Raw genomic sequence first — 18,098 nt, 5'->3', positions numbered from 1 at the left:
ATCCATCTTTCACTCGCTGCTGTGGGAGGTAATCTACTGACTTCTAATGCCATGGCAGAATATATATATAAATGATTTTTTTTATCGTTACTCATTGCACAGTTACTTATTACATTGTAATTTTGTACATTTTGCACATAACTTCAGTTGGAGCTCTGTAGGCTGCGTGAAGACCTCTCTGCTGTTTCTTCCTACCTTTTTCTGCTCCCAGTTGCCATTATAAAATCCAAATATTTCATAAAAATCATATTCATCGCCTACTGTATTGTATTTCTGCCCCACCAACACAGACAGACATCATTCACAAGGCTTGATGCAGTCAAGGAAAACCTCATTAATGTCAGTGACAAGTTGAAAAGCACCATATTGCTCTCAGAAGAAGATACCACACACGACAGGCTTGAGGGAGACAGAGAAAGGAGATGCAACAGAATGGAAGAAGCAATGGGAGGGAATGGAGGAAAGACAAAGAGAATTAGAGAGAGAGCCTGTGTGTATAATGTGTAATTATCTATCCTATTAGCTCTGGTTGAGATAATTAGAATGTTTGCTAAACATACATTTATCAAAGTGAAGAGCAGCATCACCCCCCTGTTCTGCAGAATGAACCAAATGATAAAAATCCAGGAGGAGAAGTTATAGAGTAAGGGAAGAGAGACTGATGGAGGGATGCAGGAATGATTAAGAAAGGTGGACAGGTAAGAGGAAAGAGAGGCTGACGACAGAGATGGAAAAACATAATGTAGACAAAGGAAGATAGAAAGAAAGATGGAAAGACAGAAGTGATGAGAAGAAGTGAGACATTGCTGTCTGTGGCTCTAGAGATAGAAAGATGATAAATAAATAAATGCCACGTGAGCCAGACAAAGAATGTGACAGTCACATTGAAGGTAATGCCATGGGCAAGATAATCTTGAAATATCTGGAATAGGAAAATATGCAGAGGCCCAAGGTTTGTCACTTATTGACTTTTTGTCTCTGTGTTTCATTGCATTTTTATGATATATCCATGGACAGCTAATGGCATGTCATGGTGCAGCCTCTATTTATGGGAGACAAGGGAGTCGGATGATGAAAGAAAGGAACAAAAACAGGAAAATGGAGTTATAGATTTGATATGGATTTTACTGTCAGCTGTCATGATGATGTGAGACCCTGTGAGAATTCACAGACACACAACTAGTGCACATACAGACAGAAGTAACTCACTCAAAATGTGCCCATGAACAAATAAATACACATATATTTATGCAACAGTACCCAGAGTGTACATACAGCATACATGTATTCATGCATCCATTTGCATGCATTTGTGAATGTGTACACATGAACTGTAGTTGCACACACACACACACACACACACACACAGGAGAGACACACACATGCACAATTAAGTGACCGCAAGAGAAGAGGTGCTTAGTGACACTTCTACCCTGAGGCTTCAGCTGGTAACACTCCCATCATGCTCTGCACAATAGTGTCTGAACAATTTATAAAGGTGATGGATAGAATGATGTGAAGATGGGGTGAGGGGGCAGAATAGTGGTGCTGTCATATCCAGTAGCAGTATTGACTAGTCTTTCTGACAAAAGCTTTTTACTCCCTGTTTCTGTCTCTGTGTTTCTCACTCACCCTGGCTGTTCTCTTTCACTTGCTCTTAGCTATAAACAAAATAAAAAAGGAAATGACATGCAATGATATTGATTTTGTGCTCATGAGTCAGTCAAATTGCCAAAGTGTAGCTGTGGCCATGTGTCTCTCTGTCTGCTCATTTACCCATCTATCTGTCTTCACTGCCTGTCTACCTCTGCCTCTCCACATACTCCGCAACTGTAAAATCACAGTAAACGTTATTTTGATTTGTTTCGTTTGGCGGTTCAGGAGAATATTTAAGCCTGCTGGACTCCCCACAATTAAAAGCCACAAACAGCACAACTCCTTATCCACTAACACGGTGTCCAGACTGGCCGATGTGAGTAATAGTTCCATGAGTTTGAAGGCTTATCAGAAGTCACATCACTGCACAGTGGTTTGACATAAAGTAAGAAAGGATTTTATAATTCTTCATGGCAACAGCCTTCTGTGTCTGCACCCCAGCCAGTGAAATGAACATGGGGGCTACATTTTCTTGCACAGCTCTGATGAACATGACGTGTTTCTCACCTTGTGTCATTCGTATGAATTTGGCTCCAGTATTGTTTGTGTTTATTTGCTTCAAAAAACCTATGTATCAGCTGTTAGCTGTAAGCTATAGTTAGCCACAGATGCACCAACCATGTATATGGTAGTGTGTCTGTGTATTTGTCTTAAGTTCAGCCTCTAACTGAACTCATCGGGAACTCCTCTGGTGAATTCTCTTTCCACTGACTTTGTATGCAGTTGTGTCTCTTCTAAAATTTGCTTTGCATTCTGTCTGAACACAATAAGTCTTAAGTGACTCACAGAGCAGCAGGGTCACTAAGGACTCCACCTATCATCACTGAGCGAGAGTTACAGCTAGTAACTATCACTCTATATTAGGCATGGGCCAGTATGAGATTCTGATGGTATGATAATGTGAAGCAAAAATACCACAGTTTCACGGTTTAGAGGTATTGTGATTAAAGCTCTAAAATTAGTTATTTTGAAATTCCTGGTAAGAAAACCAACTTTTTCCCCATTGATTACAATCTATTTTGTTTTAAAATAACACAGAATGTTTGGAACAGTAGTAAATGTGTGTGTAAAGCTAAGAGGAATTTGTATATTGCAGGAATGGTATGATGGAAAATATTAGTGGTTTGAAATATTGACTTTTTCTAAAATGAAAAATTGAAATTGGTACTTGGCCCATGCCTAGTTACAATAGGGTAGCACATTCTGTCACGTAGACAATATCTATCACAATAGAGTACTGTATTCTGTCAGATATCACAATAGGGTACTGCATTTTGTCAGCTATCACAATAGGGTAGTGCATTCTGTAGGGTATGTTTAAACAATACAGAATGTTTGGAACATTCACAGTAAAGGTGTACAGGGACAGCTTATATCATAGGATGGAAAATATTAATGGTTTTGAAACCTTGACTTTTTCAAACCGTGGTATACCTTGAAACCGGTAACTGTCCCATGCTTACTCTATATATTCACATTATGAACGGAATCTCTGGGCTTTCGGGAGAAAATCCCATAAGTCCATTCCCTCATGTAACACTGACACTAGAGCCTGGCTACAAATGACCTGCTCTTCTTCCTGACACCTTGTGAAGCAGATGATGAAGGCAGTCAAATAAAGAGCTTTTGGTGTTAAACACTTAAGCCAACAAGCGCTTGTTGCTGACTTGTGGCCTTCAGTTGTGCCACTGCATGTTAAACTCCCTCAAACCAGGGGTTTTCACCAGTTTTTAGGCTTGGGGAAAAATCTGAAAAGTCTGCTGGATAAGAACTGATGAACAGACAAGGGAAATATGCAGCATCATGTGGCAAAAAAGTTGAATCTGGTTCAACGTTTTCTGCAGTGCAACATGACGTCATCCAGTTGGCCAATCACATACATGTAAGCATACATTCCTGGTGGATTATTTTATGATGTGAATGCTGTATTTCTGCTCAAGATCATCACTACAGATAAAGATAAAACTGTTGCAGCTGTGATAACCTTTCAGACCTGTAAAATCCTGTCTATGAGTATTACAAACTGCTGTGCTATGTTTTGGCATCTAACCCCACCACCCTCTTGCCTTGTTGCAATGGTGAGCAAAGTCTGTGTGAATTCAGCCTAAATAACAGTGTCTGAAGTAAAAGCTACAGGCCTAGTGTGTTACCCTGACCTACTGTATGCCTCCCTTTTGCTCAAAGACATATTATTTACAAACTATTTTAGACTCTTGTCTGTGTCTCTTAAGCCCGTCTGTCTGGGCTTTTATTCTCATTCCCTGCTTTACTTTTCAGCTAAATTGATGTTAAATTGCTTTCCATTAAAAGATGTGTGAGTCTCTGACTGGTCAAAAAAAGTCTCTAATTCAAACAGTTTGATGGATCTAAGTAGAGTCTGATGCTCAGATCATAATGACCTGATCAGTTAAAAGAGATAGAGGAAAAGGGTGTGTGATCAACAGAGAGATTAAAGGACAAGAGTAAAAGTTTGGAGTTCTGTCAGTGACTTCTAGAAGCTGCTATGTTCAAGACCCCTCACAGTACTGAAGAATTACATACAACGAATAACATATAAAAGACGAGCTAATATTTGTTCTAATGGTGGTGCTCAGGAAAGACCATGGGTGTCATTACAATCAAAGCAGATTATCCCCCTAGAAGCATGAATATGCTCAACAAATTATACAGCAATTGGGAGACTGTTCCCCCCAAGGGACATGACAACATCAGTTGTTTCAGAAAATGTCCAAAAACAATATTTGTTTATGCCCATGTAATGAAGGCCTCTGGTGGGAGTAATAATTTCTCTTTTCCATCAGGAGGCAAAGAGGACGTAGTGTGATACTGTTACAGAACCATAGGTCCATGAAGATGGATAGGCAAACAATACATCTGATTTTAACACAGGAGACCGCTGTTCATTTCCTGTTTCCTATCAATAGTCATGTTGCTTTCTTTTAACTGTTACTGTGTTTGTTTTCTGTAGCATTAAAAAAATGGTGATTATTGTAACCATGATGGGAAAGTTTCCTTAGCCTCAATGAAATAGTAAGTCTTTCCTTAAAATCTTTGTTATGGTTATAGTTTTAGAGGGCACAATGTCAATATAAGCAGCAAGAACAAAGAACAAACCGTCATCTAATATATGGTTTGAGTATTAATCTTTTATAAGATTTTTAATTTGTCACTTGGCTCAATGGACTGATGCCCACTTCTGACCTCATCTGCCCTCTAATTAAGTTGTGGTAAGTTTAATTTCCTGCTCTGAGTGGAACAGATACATACTAAGTGATTAATATCTAATGAAAATATTATGTTGACATCTTCTAATAGCACCGGGACATTGTTTCAATCTGTTTTGATTTACAAAGACGCCATGGGGAGAGAGAGAGGAGGTAACATAAAAGATAAGTGAAAGCAAAGACATTTAAAAGGAGAGTGTCAGAGGTAGGAATAAATGTGGAAAACAAGGATGCATGCATGAGCAACAGAGGAAAAGACGTAGAAAAGAGAGAGTAAAACAAGTAAGTCTTAAAATGTGTGATAGGGCACAGATGGAGAACTTGTCTGTGTAGCACTTTCGGATTTTATGATGTGTGGATGCTCTCTAAGTTATTGCTTGGAGGAACAGATCACATACTCTCGGTGAAATTCTTTTTCTCTCTTTCCATCTCTTCCTTTCTTGCTGTTAAGTCCTGGTTATTGTTACCTCCCTGCTGTCTTGGTGTTGTAAAACAAGTCAACTGAAAAACAGCCCTTCCTCAAAAACAGCCTGCGACTCAAAATAAAAGACACTTTACAAGTGAAGGTGGATAAACACTACATGATTTCTTGTACATTCTTACAGCATGCTATTGTAGAATTCATATTCACTGTATGCTTTATTAGTATGCTGCACACAGTGCTGCCATTTAGATAATCACCCATCACACATCTACTCTGTGTATCAGTCGCCAGGGTCCATGTTTGTGTTAACCTTTCAAGCCAAAATAGAAGTATATGCTTTCTGATTAAAATACTTCTTGAAACACAACTAAAATACAATGCAAGGAAAGAAATCAAACATTATAAATTATAAAAGCCAGAAATGCCCAGTACCTCCATGTAAAGCAAAACTTTGTGACCCATTTGATCATTACAAAAACTAGTCATATGGGTCTTTTCTAACCTCCCACTGCTTTCTTTGAATTTGGTTACCCCGTGAGTTTGTGACCACTAGTAGTGCTGTGGAGCAATGTTTTTACGAGTGACTCACTTTGTTTGTATCATGTGCAAGCATGCAGCAGTGCGTTGCATATTTTTGCCATTTTGTTTTTACCGTGTTCTGCTGGTGGCAGGAATGCACCAAGTAATGAAGTAGTGAAAAAGACGACTAAAAACCGGCAATAGATGTAAACAATGCAGACAATATTTAAAAGATTGGCTTCATAAAAGTTTGATGAGGAAAGAAATGTACTCAACACATTTGCCAGATCGTGAGGACGTGCACAGTGTATTTGGCCAGAAACACTGAATGTAAACATAACCTTTTTTGCAAGAAAACTCCACAAGGCACCTATAAGATTAGGCAATAAAAATACTTGGATAAAGTTAGAGAACCATTATGGTGTTGGTTGAAATAACTACTTGAAATAACTGTGGTTATGGTTTTAGTTGACTGTTGGAATGCCACATAAGGCTTCCTGTCAGAAAAATCTAAGCATGACCAAAATATCTCAACTCAAGGTCCACTTAGTAGTTTTGTAACTGGCATGTTCAGCTGCATCTGTTGATGCAGTTGAGTGATTAAGGGAATGCACTTAAAAGCTCAGGAAAAACCTAGTTACTGGACTTTGAATTAAGTTGTTTTTCTCAAGCTCTCTTTCTTGGAAGAAGCTGGCACATATACACAGGAGATAATGTCTCCTCTCATGTGTTGTCTGTCTCTCTCTTTCTCTCTGTCTTAAATCCAGTGTCATATTCAAGAAAACAGAGTAGCAATAACACACTCAAATTAAGAAATACAGCCAGTTAGCAGCTTTTATACAGTCCTTAATGTAACATAACATCATTTTGATAAATGAAGCCTTTCAGATAAACCTTTTCTCTCTAGTTTCGGAATCAGCCACATTCTCCATCTGTCAAATTTCATTTGTATTGACCTGCTTTTGAAAATCTTCCGTAGCATATGAGAGATTGGATCCCATTTGTATTTATTTATCTGAGAATAATGGAATCGTCAGCAGATACCTGTGGACCTGTGATGCTGCCCAGACTAGAGATCAGTATTTAAACAAATTAAAAACTTATTTTCCACTGCTAGATTGGATTAGAGGAAGTGAGATGTGGCCAGGCCTCGTCCTTTAATTTGATCCTGTCTTTGTCTATTATGAGAGCTGTGTTTCACTTATGCTGCCAGTTTTCTCAGCTTCATTCCCTCATTTCTTTTCCTTTTTGAAACGTCTTTGCAGTTTTCCTTTCTTTAGCCTTTTAATCCTGTCATCCCTCTGATTTGTCCATTTTCAACCCTCTGTCTGTTTTGTCATTATCTTACTCTGCATCTCCTCTTTCTTCTCTCTGTCGGTCTATCAGTCTCCCTCTGTCTTTCCCTTATGTGGATGAAGCAGACACATGTGGTAAGCAGCTGTGTCCGGTGTGTGCATGTATGCGGCTCCATGTACATTTCTCTGTCTAAAGTATGGGCACCAGCTGTGGCCATCTGTGTGTGTAGTGCATTGTGTGTGTGTGTGTGTTCTCTCATATACAGGTGTAGGCACATACCCATTTTATGCAGCTGCTGTGTGTTTTGTGCGTGTTTGGTTATGGGCAGATGTTTAGTAGCAGGTGATGAATTTTGGAGCCAAGCAGACAGTTAGCCAGGCAGCCAGGGGGACAACAGGGAGACCTGGGTCCAGTGCAATGTAAGGAGGCCCGGGCTGGGCGCTTACTCAACCAGGCCTTCTGGACCTCAGCTGGATGGCTGGTGGTTCAGGAGGGCCAACCAGCTGCGGGTGTCAATGTTTAAACAGGAATCTACAGATGGCTCACTGATTACTACATAAATCAATCACAAGGACAGACCGTTAAATCTTGGTATGAATATAATTTGTGTTCACGTGATGTTGCTCAAAATCAGATGAGCTGTGTCTGTGTACATGCAAACGCCACGTAAGATGAAGTGAAATGAGAGAACTGAGGCTTTTAGATTAAAGTAGACAAATGAGCACTTGTGTGATAAAAAGAGAGGTTAAGCAAAAAATAGCAAGACTTCAAAGATACTATTGATGTGATAGATATAAAGAAAACAAAGACATGAGGGAAGATGCAGTTTTTTAACTGCCGGAACAGGAGTGAGGTGAAAAAAGAGGAGAGAACAGAAGAGCACTAGGCATAAAAGTATGATGGACAGAGAAAAGAAGTAGCAAGAATGAAAGAAAGACAAGATGCTACTAAGCAGATGAGGCGAGGATAAAAATAAAGGAAAAAGCAAGATATACAAGACTACAAAACACAGCACAAAACTGTAGCTGTCAGCAAATTGTTAGACTAACTGCTGCCTGTAAAGTGCGAATAGGAAGTGAATGGAACCCATATGGTTTCCCTCTGTCATTCCATCTATATTGAAGACCTGTCTAAAACCTCATTAAGGCCTTATGACACCAGCCATACCGCTGCTACTAAAATCAGACAGATGGTTATCAGGCTCTATGATGAGACGCCAGCTGTGCTTATGACACAAAATGACATAGATAGTCTATTCCGGGAGTAAAACAAGCAAACAAATGGTGTGTTCACTTTTCATGTAAAGACAAGCTCTCTATTTTGTTACATAAAAGAAAGAAACACACATAGACAAAGCTTAGCAGTAAAAACAAATGCTGCTTAATTAAAAAAGAAAAAGTGATACACAGCAGAGTTTTTCAATGTCATGGTTGTAGTAGTATTGTCTGGTTAAATCTGCAGTGCGATGTGTTTGCCTCCCCCTTCTGGCAGTTAGCATAATTACACTTAACGCTGATGCACACTAATAACACTGATGGCATTGATCACTTTCTTTTTTAGACTATAATGTTTCTTATGAGCGCCAAGCTTCTTTTTTATCAGGAGCATCAGAGATTTTCATGGACGTCGCCTAAGTTTTTCTGCCACAGGCTTTGCCATACTCTTAACTGCTGTAGCCTACTTTACATCTCTGTCACTATGGTTGCTCCCCTCTTCAGCTTTGGTAAACCAGTCAATGCTAGTTGATAGATTAACCTGCTGCTGATAGGCTGAAACAGCACTATGTGAACTTTGTTTGACAAGGTCTTGAATGTATTGGACATTCATATGTAAAAGTTTTGCACTCCAGCTTTAAGTGTAAGGACAGTATCTGGTAGTAGTTTGTAAGCTCCTTATTTTTATTAAAGGGAATAGGCATTTACAAGTTATATTAAAAACAGACTGAGTTTAGGAGTGTGTTCATTGTTCAGTGTTGTGTACACTTTTTAATACTCAACACTCCTTGCCTGCCAATATGTTTCATTGTGAACAGGAACAAATGAACCTCAAGTGACACTTTGGATTTAAGAGGCAGAGCCTAAGTAACCATTATTATTTATTAGAGTCTAAATGGGGACATCCAACCTGTTCATTATCTGCTTAGTACTCCATCAAGACTGAAGACAGAGTTAGTGCAATAAGCATTTTAAAGGTGGAGAGCAGGACTTTTACGTATAAATGAACGGCCGTTTCATTCAAGCCCTTACAAGTATTTCCCTTACAAGTATTTCGCCATATACCACAGTTTCTGATGCCCCAGATAAAAAAGAAACTCTGCATTCATTGGAAGAAAAAACAAAGCAATTGACGGCGTGGACAAATACCGGTTGTGATTACTGTCATTGCCAAGAGGGGGAGATAGAGAAAATACAGCAGTTAGACTTTAATTTTAAGTCTGCAGAACTTTCTCATAACTTTGGAACAAAAAGTACAAATGAGTTCTCAACAAGATTTGTAATTTAGCCTCAAACTAGTTTCAGACTTTATAGACTTTAACTTCAGTGAGCCAGGTTTTTTTAACCTGAGGAGATACAATTGCCAAATCAGTCAAAGCCATTTCTGACAGAGCACAACAGTGGTGACTTTTTTGAATGGATATGTGAATATGTCATCCTAGAGATGTGTCACACACACACACACACACACACACACATATACACACAGACTGACGCATTACAAATGCGCACACTTACTCAAGGATCTGAAATATGGAAATACTGAGTCTGAAAATAGCATTCTGCTCTGCGAGGAAGAATGAAAGGTTTTAAGAGTAATGAGAGGATGAAGAATGGTAGTAACACACACACAGACACACACACACACACACACACACACATCTCATGTGTTATGCCTGGCCATTAGTCAAAGCTGTCAGTGTACATACTAAGCCAAGTCGTTAGTATGGCCACCGTCAGGTGTACTTGAGTGGTCATTAGCATGAGAGAAGATGGTGTGGAAGAAAGGCTACAAGGGGATAACAAGACACACCTTACAATATTTTGTCTTTGTGTTTTGTTTAGTTTAATCTTTGTTGAGGCTGGCCATGTGACTGTGTACAGTACGTGCTTTACATTTTGTATATTTTATCTCGATAAATGATGCTACAACATAATATGTAGCTGATCCTAGAAATGTTCTTTTTACATGCGGGAAGGTGAAAACAGAAGCCTGTATACATGAATAGTCATAGATTAGTTACACAGAGAGATCATTATATTATTTTAAAGAGTCCATTGTTGTTTATTTTGAAAATTAGAAGTAGCAGAGAATTGAACAAAATATAAATAATACAAAAATCAGGCTGATAATCTGATTTTAAAAACACTTTGAAGGACACCAGTGTTTTCATGCCTCTAAGATGTGTCAAAAAGAACATAAATCATCTTGAATAATTCAGCACTAATGCAGACACTGCTTTTCAGCAGAAACTAAATGCTCTGTAAATATTAAGGGCAGAATATGTTTTTTAAACAAATATTTAAGTAATTGGAAAAGTTCTTCCTGCAAATTCATCATGCTTGGTCAAGGTGACAGTTCTGAGTTGTGTATTTCAAACATTTGTGTACTGCACAGGAAACCCCAGTATGATGACAGCAGGAAGGTGCAGCTGTACACTTTTGTGACTAGAAGGGATTATCATTTTTATCAATTTCAGAAAAGTCTGTCAACAGTGTGAGATTTGACCTAGAAATACTGAACCGGAGAAGTGCATCTATTCATCCAATTGTGTTTTTGTAAACCTTCAAGGAGAGGATAATTTTTAAACATCTGTTTCAGTTATGACATGTGAATTGAGCTGGACTCAACTCTCCTGACAGTATCTCTCTGTAGGTAAGGCAGCACTGCCCATCTCAAATTCAGGACATAGAATACACTCAATGTACTTCAGCTGCATTGCATCCCATTGTGCACTTTTACTTAATTTAGTATTTACCTCTTACTTTATTTAGTGTTTACCATGACTTTGTGTTTTAATGATTTCCTCTCACAGCATTCTTGATCAGTGGTGCTACATTGTTTATTTTATTTATTTTCATGTAAACCATTCAGCATGCATCAGAAAATTAACTTATCGTTTCTTGTGTTAATTTCCCTCCTTTCGCTTTCATTAAAAAAGAAAATACTGTCCAGGTCTAACAGTCTGTCTTGGTGCTGGCATCACATCAATATTCAATTTCAGTTATTCTGTGTCACTGCCTGGCTGCCTGCCACAAATGTGTATCTGGCATCTAGACACACACACACATATATGTATATATATTTTTCAGACAGTCAAGGGCGATGTGTCAGAATCATTAGGAAAAAGTATGTTTCTCTGTGTGTTTGTAGGAAGATAAGTATAGAGCTGTCTAAATGTCGAGGGTGTGTAATTAAAGTCAACCTGAGTGCTGTCAATAGGTGATGACTACTACTGGGAACAGTGGTTCGCTTCATATTCAGGTATAATTACGGACCATAGGGCTCCTCGACAGGTGTGTGTGTGTGTCTGCATGTTACTGTATGTTGCAGAGATTGAAGGATGATTGCTCTGCACTGTTTGATAGATCTTTGACAGATGTGTCTGCAGCTGTGTGTGTGTGTGTGTGTGTGTGTGTGTGTGTGTCTGTGTGTGTGTGTGTGTTTGATTCTGTGTCAAATCCACCATGAAACATACTCTAAGCCAAACCATGGGAAACAGTAGCAGGTGACGCAAAGTCTCCTCACCATCATATTTATGTTTATCTTTCTTTTCAGCAAGGCTGCAGTTGCATTCAACATCAAACATAATCTGTTTGTGTCTGTGTGTGCCTGTAAATTGACTACAGTATCTTTGTATTTGTGTGTGTGTGTGTGTGTGTCAGGTTGTATTGTCATGCACATGTTGTGCTTGACTCCTGTTCCTCCCACTGTGTCTATAATGAAAAGCTAAATGGCCTGGGTTAGCAATGATTAAAGATGGACGGCTACCTAGGAGGAGAAGGAGAAAACAGCGGTCGGGGAAATGACAGTTTGAGGTAAATGACAGCTCTGCTATGTTTAGGATAAATGGATCATGCAGCTATATTCAGCCTTCGCCATCAATTATTCAGAGACCCACCGACAAGACAAATCCCCAACAACTCAGATTTCTCTGTAACAGTGGTAGTGCAAGTGCAAGTTTCTAACCAGGTAATGTGATTCACCCGTTTTCAGATTCCAAATTCTACAACTGGGATCCATTACATGCTCCTATCAGCAAGGAGGCCTCTGTGAACTGGCTCTTAATTATTACCAATTCATTAATGACTCAGAATGTAATGTCCTTGTTATGGAGGCTATAATATGTCATCCATGTTTCCATAATTGTGGCTCCCTTTGTGGAGGAGCAGCGTAACAGCTGCGAGCCAAGCACTCATTTGCACCAGGGAGGAGATACAGTATCAGTATATGTGTCTGTGTGTGTATGTGTGTTTGCCTGCATTTGCATGTAGATGATGTGACATGTACTGTATGTCCTTGTGTCTGCACGCTGATATTCATGCATGGATGTGTGTCATGGGTGATACTATGACAAGTCTGACAGTGTGTTCCAATAACAGATGGGTGAATGGGTCACACTGTTATATTGTAGACCTGTCAGTTGTGTAATGTAATAAAGAGACCCCAGAAATGCGGCATTTTGTGTGTAATTGTGTGATTCATTGTCAGACATTTCCCTGAGTGTTAGAGATGATACAAGGTCCCAAGGTCACAGTAATTAGAAATTATGTGACTTTATAAGACTTTATCCCTAGTGCCACCAAGAGGTTAACATTTTTAGATTTGACTGAAACTATCACATGGATTGTTGTGAAATTAAGTGGACATCCATGCTATCCAGAGAATGAATCCTAATGACTGACGATCTCCTGATTTTTCATCTAGTGCCATCAGCAGGTTGTAGTTCACTTATCCAGTGAAATTCTTGTCCAGTGAAGTTCTTAGTCATATATTCATATAGCCATGTAAACTAAAATATCCTCCTCTTCTCTCCCTGTAGGATTCCCCTCCACCCAACAGTTACAACGTGAGTCAGACATTCGAGAAGTGTAATGTCCACTCTTACTTAGAGCCCCGAAGTGAGGGAGCTAAGAAACGACACAGCTGCTTCCTCTCTGCTGCGTCGCGGGATAATTTCTTCCTACGGTGTGACCCCAGCGTGCCAGGTATCACACACACATACACAACAGCATCACACAAAGAGAAAGTATCTATCTATCTATCTATCTATCTATCTATCTATCTATCTATCTATCTATCTATCTATCTATCTATCTATCTATCTGTCTGTCTATCTGTCTATGTATCTATCTTATGATCCTTTTCAGTGCGGAACACTTGGAAACTGTACAGCTCTGCCCTTTCGCCATCATGCAGTCCAATTAGCTCCATCTCTGTGGGCCTCTAACCTAATATTTACCTCAATTACACTCCCATTGAAAAATGTTGTTTCAAAATTGATAGATTCATGACTTACTTGGATAATTTATGACTAGCCCCATTTCACCAAGGGACTCAACCCATGAGGCACCCCAAACCGTTTAACCAAAATCCAATTTGCATATAAATAGATCTGGACTGTTTGCAGTAGTGTTTCTTCTTCATACACACAGGGATACACACACACACACACACACACACACACACACACACACAAACACATATATATATACCCCCCACCACACACACTGAAGTAGATATGCAGACACAAGCATATGGACATACGTGCACACATACAGATTTGCACCAAGACACACACATTGATATGTGCATTGTAACACATGCGTAGTTATTTTGCCCATCTATTGAATTTGCATTTATGAATAGACCTATAGTGTATGGAACATTAGGGAACATTATATTCCTCATCATGCTCCCTTGCGATCACATTCTGATAATGGTAAGAGCATTTAATAATTCAAAATTTTTGCGCATGCACACACTCTCTCTCTCTCTCTCTCTCTCTCTCACACGCACACACACACAGAAATGAGTGACAGTGTTATTCGTACTGGCCTGTGACATTAGCAGTTGCTCAAGGTGTTTTTAATATGCGAGTGTTTTAGTTTTCATGGCGTGTGTTTGTGTGTAAATTTGAAAGTCACCCTTCTTTTCTGTAGTCATCAGCTGATTGCATTTAGCTGTCGGGTCAGATGAGCACTCACTACTGTATTACTGTAAAACCATGTTGGACTGATGATGGCTACTTTTTTTGTATTTTCCTTATCATAATTCTTAATGCAGTGAATACAATCCATTGCCCTGGGGTCCATTAAACTATTTCAAAATCAATTGTAAAAGTTGTTTCAGTAATCCCTGAGAAGTTGGCAGATGAAGTCTCAAATAAAAAAGGTTTATGGTAGCAGTGTTGTGTAATGGTTAAACCCCCTGAGGCTTGGCTTCTTTATTTTGAGAACAGTTTTTGTTGTTCAGAATTCAATGTTAATATTTCCCCTTTAAATGAAAATGGCTTTGTAAAGGCTTTTTTTCTTTTACTTGTAGCACTGAGTATATGTCTGTGAGAATTTGTTGTAAATGTATTAGTGCCTCCTTGCTTTGTGTTTGTATGTGAATATGTACATGGCTGTCTGTACACCTGCTTATGTGTTTGTCTTGAAGCATATTTATAACAGGAACATTTTTGGTTGACCTATACAGGACTATGTGCGTGTCACATCTGGGTTCTGGATAGCAGAGTGGTTCAGTGTTCTGGTAGCCTGAGCCTTGATCACAGTACAGACAGTTACACTTAAATTGCACTGCAGAACATTATATAAAAAAAAATACTATGACAGATTCATACTGTACTGCTGTAACTTTTTTCATCCACAGTGTATGAAAAGGAAAAGTGGAACAGTGAGTTTTTACATAAGAGAAAACCATGATTAAAACTTTATGCTGACTTTGAAAGAAATATTTTATTCTAATGCAGTGGCTGATTCAAATAAACAACACTTCTACATTATCTGCCACAGCAACTTTGCTATAGACCTCTCAGCATTGCCAGGGGCAATAATGTGCAGAAAGTTACAGATTTCTGCTTCAACCAGAATAATTTAACTCACTCTTCACCCCCAAAAGATCTAACACTTCAACAAATACCTGTGGAGTAAATTCTATATTAGACAAAAATGCAAACTCAAAATATGTCCTGAAAAGTTCATAAGAGTCGATAGTAGAAGTCTTTCTGCATTACTTTGTGAGTTTGTGATTATAAGCCTATAAGTCTTTCCTGCCTCAGTAAAAGTTAAAGCAGCTAAATATTAAATGATATATTTTGTGTGTGTTCATCAGGCCCTGGCCAGTACAACCCCAATGTGAAATCCTTCCCTCAGATGGCTCTGATCTCCTCCAGAGAAGATCGATTCAAGGTCTCAGTGAACACCAACCCTGGACCTGGTGCTTATCAGGTAAAGATGCAGTTAAAGTTACATTTCACTCTTATAAAACAAAGGGGGAAAAAAAATTACTTCCCATTCTACGCTCACATTCCTCATGACTCCAACTTTCAGTATGAGGAAGTGCAGAGGTGTGCTAGTGGATGTGTGTGTCCTTGGATTTTAATGTGTCTCTGTACGACTAAGTTATGAGACTGTGCTGAGATGTGATTATGTGCACACGGACCTTGCTGTGTGTGTATTTGTGTTTTTGGTGCGTTCACGAGATGCTGTATGTCTGACATTATCTTATATTGTAATCCTCTAAGAATCTATCATATTTCTCTCTGTGACCTTGAGCTGTGCAGAAGAAATTGATTGCTTTGCAAAAAAAAAAAAAAAAATCCAAACTTAAATAAGTTTCTGTGGTTTCACCCAATCTCTCTTTCTCCACTGATGCAATACAAGGCTGAATGATGCGGTTTCCTGTTCAAGGCAGCTTTTCACTTTGTGGGCGAATTTGTTCTTAATTGACCTGCCTGATTAAATTAAACAAGGAAAAGTGAGTGCAGTTTTATTAAGTGTAATGTTGTTTAATGCAGCCACCTCAGACTACTGACAGAGACAAATGCACTTTATGGATGAAGCATAATGCAGTTGTAATGAAACCTAACCAAAACCTAATCTCTCTCTGCTCCATTTCTGTGTGTTTTCATAGGAATTACAGCTTTGGGTTACAGCTGCTGGTGAATGTTTGTGTGTGTGTGTGTGTGTGTGAGAGAGAGAGAGAGAGAGAGAGATGATTGAAAGAGCTAATGTTGCTTCCAGTCCCAGCTGACTTTGACTGGTGAACATCAAAGACAAAACCACAGAGCTTGATTTAAACACAGTTCATCGTCATGTTCATGTCCATGGGTGTAATGTTATCACAGAGCTCTTTCTTCTCTGTTTCTCTGTCTGCCTGTCTCCCAGTCTGTCTGCTGTCTGTGTGTGGATTCATCTCCTCAACTTTTCTCCTCTCTTTCTCTTCTATGGTTCACTGTCTCTGCCTCTCTTCTGGCTGCCTCTCTGTCCTTCTCCCCCATTCCCCCCAAATGCTGCATCAGAAATGTATGTTAATGTAAATATGCGTAATATATGTAAATATATGTAAATATGGTTTGGGCATCACAGCCAGTCTGGGACAGTTAGTGTTGACAGTGGACAGATAAAATCATACAATGTGCAGTATTATAGGATTCTCCTCTCATCAATTTCTTGCCCATCATATCCATGTAGATTATTGTAATCATGTTTAATTTTTATATCAGGATTTGCAATCAAGGGTAGCACGGTGGTGCAGTGGTTACCTCTGTCGCCTCACAGGTTCGAGCCCGGCCTGCAAAGACATGCACGTTAGGTTAATTGATAACTCTAAATTGCCCGCAGGTGTGAATGTGAGTGTAATTGGTTATTTGTCTGTATGTATGGCCCTGCGATGGACTGACGATCCGTACAGGGTGTACCCCGCCTCTTGCCCAATGTCAGCTGGGATAGGCTGCAGCCCCCCTACAACGCTTAACGGATAAGCAGTATAGATAATGGATGGATGGATAGATGGATGGATTTGCGACCACTAAAACAGCGTAGTGGGAGAAATGGCAGGCAAGGGACAAGTTAAGGAATTTACCTTTTTATAGTTTTCTGTTAGAACGCTCAAGTAGTAAACACAAGTAGTAACAAGGATTCTGCTGGGAGGACTTAACCAGCTTGCTAAACAGCTAACAAATAAGAAGCCGATGCTAATCAGGAAATACAGCCATGATCAACAGGTAGCCTGTGGAGTTTGTAACCTCTGGTGGCCCTGTGGAGCAGTTTATCTGTAAATGGGTTCTGTGCACATGCATGAGGACGCACAAGTACGTGCACACAGGTGACTTTCCCACTCACCTATAGGTGCTGTGGAATGCAGTAGCGCATGGGCAAAGGTAGGAAAGTTAACATGCATGTAAACATGCAGCTTTCAAACCATCAGAAGAAATCATCCTACATTAATCATTTTTGCTGAGTAACACTGAATGTAAACTTAACTTTTTTTGTTTACAAGAAAACTCCACAGGGCACCTTTAAGTGCTGCTTGAACTAACACTATGTTCCTTTCCACTTCATCTGGTTTCAGTACACAGCCACAGCTCACTGGAAGTCACCCCCTTCCCCTTTATGAAGTTCTGCAGAGAGAACCTATCCAGATCTCTCTGCAGAGTCTACAGTCTGCCAATGTCTGTCTCTGGCTAATTTTGCATTTTTTCTCTTTTTCCATGAAAATTTAACCATAAATTAGCAAGGCAGACTTTTTGATTTTTGTTTTCGATTGATGTCCATTTTGGTACAGGAGCATCTGAATTCTGCCATGCTCTCACAGGATTTGATTGCTTGCAAGTGATTAAATGTTTCTAATCAGCTGGTAGCCACAGACTGTTGTGAAGCATGAACAAAGCAAATCACTTCATTGCTTTGCCTGAACTAGACAGATCCTCCTTTCCAGTTCATCAGGTTTGAGCACAGAACCACAGCTCACCTGAAATT

At 39.3% G+C, this 18,098-nt stretch overlaps 1 protein-coding gene across 1 annotated transcript in view; it reads left to right on the top strand.

Annotated features, from left to right (window-relative positions):
• The window catches only part of stpg2 (sperm-tail PG-rich repeat containing 2), a 54,234-nt gene that overhangs the window by 26,618 nt on the left and 9,518 nt on the right, over positions 1-18,098 (top strand). Inside the window, exons 11-12 of the mRNA XM_018668837.2 lie at positions 13,157-13,322; positions 15,451-15,566. Of these exons, the coding sequence (XP_018524353.1) occupies positions 13,157-13,322; positions 15,451-15,566 (282 nt within the window). The remainder of the gene's footprint in view (positions 1-13,156; positions 13,323-15,450; positions 15,567-18,098) is intronic.

The sequence above is a fragment of the Lates calcarifer genome, linkage group LG13 (assembly GCF_001640805.2).
Source record: "Lates calcarifer isolate ASB-BC8 linkage group LG13, TLL_Latcal_v3, whole genome shotgun sequence".
NCBI classification, from domain to species: Eukaryota; Metazoa; Chordata; class Actinopteri; family Centropomidae; genus Lates; species Lates calcarifer.
Note: the sequence above shows the minus strand (reverse complement) of the source record. Positions and strands in the feature narration are given on the sequence as shown.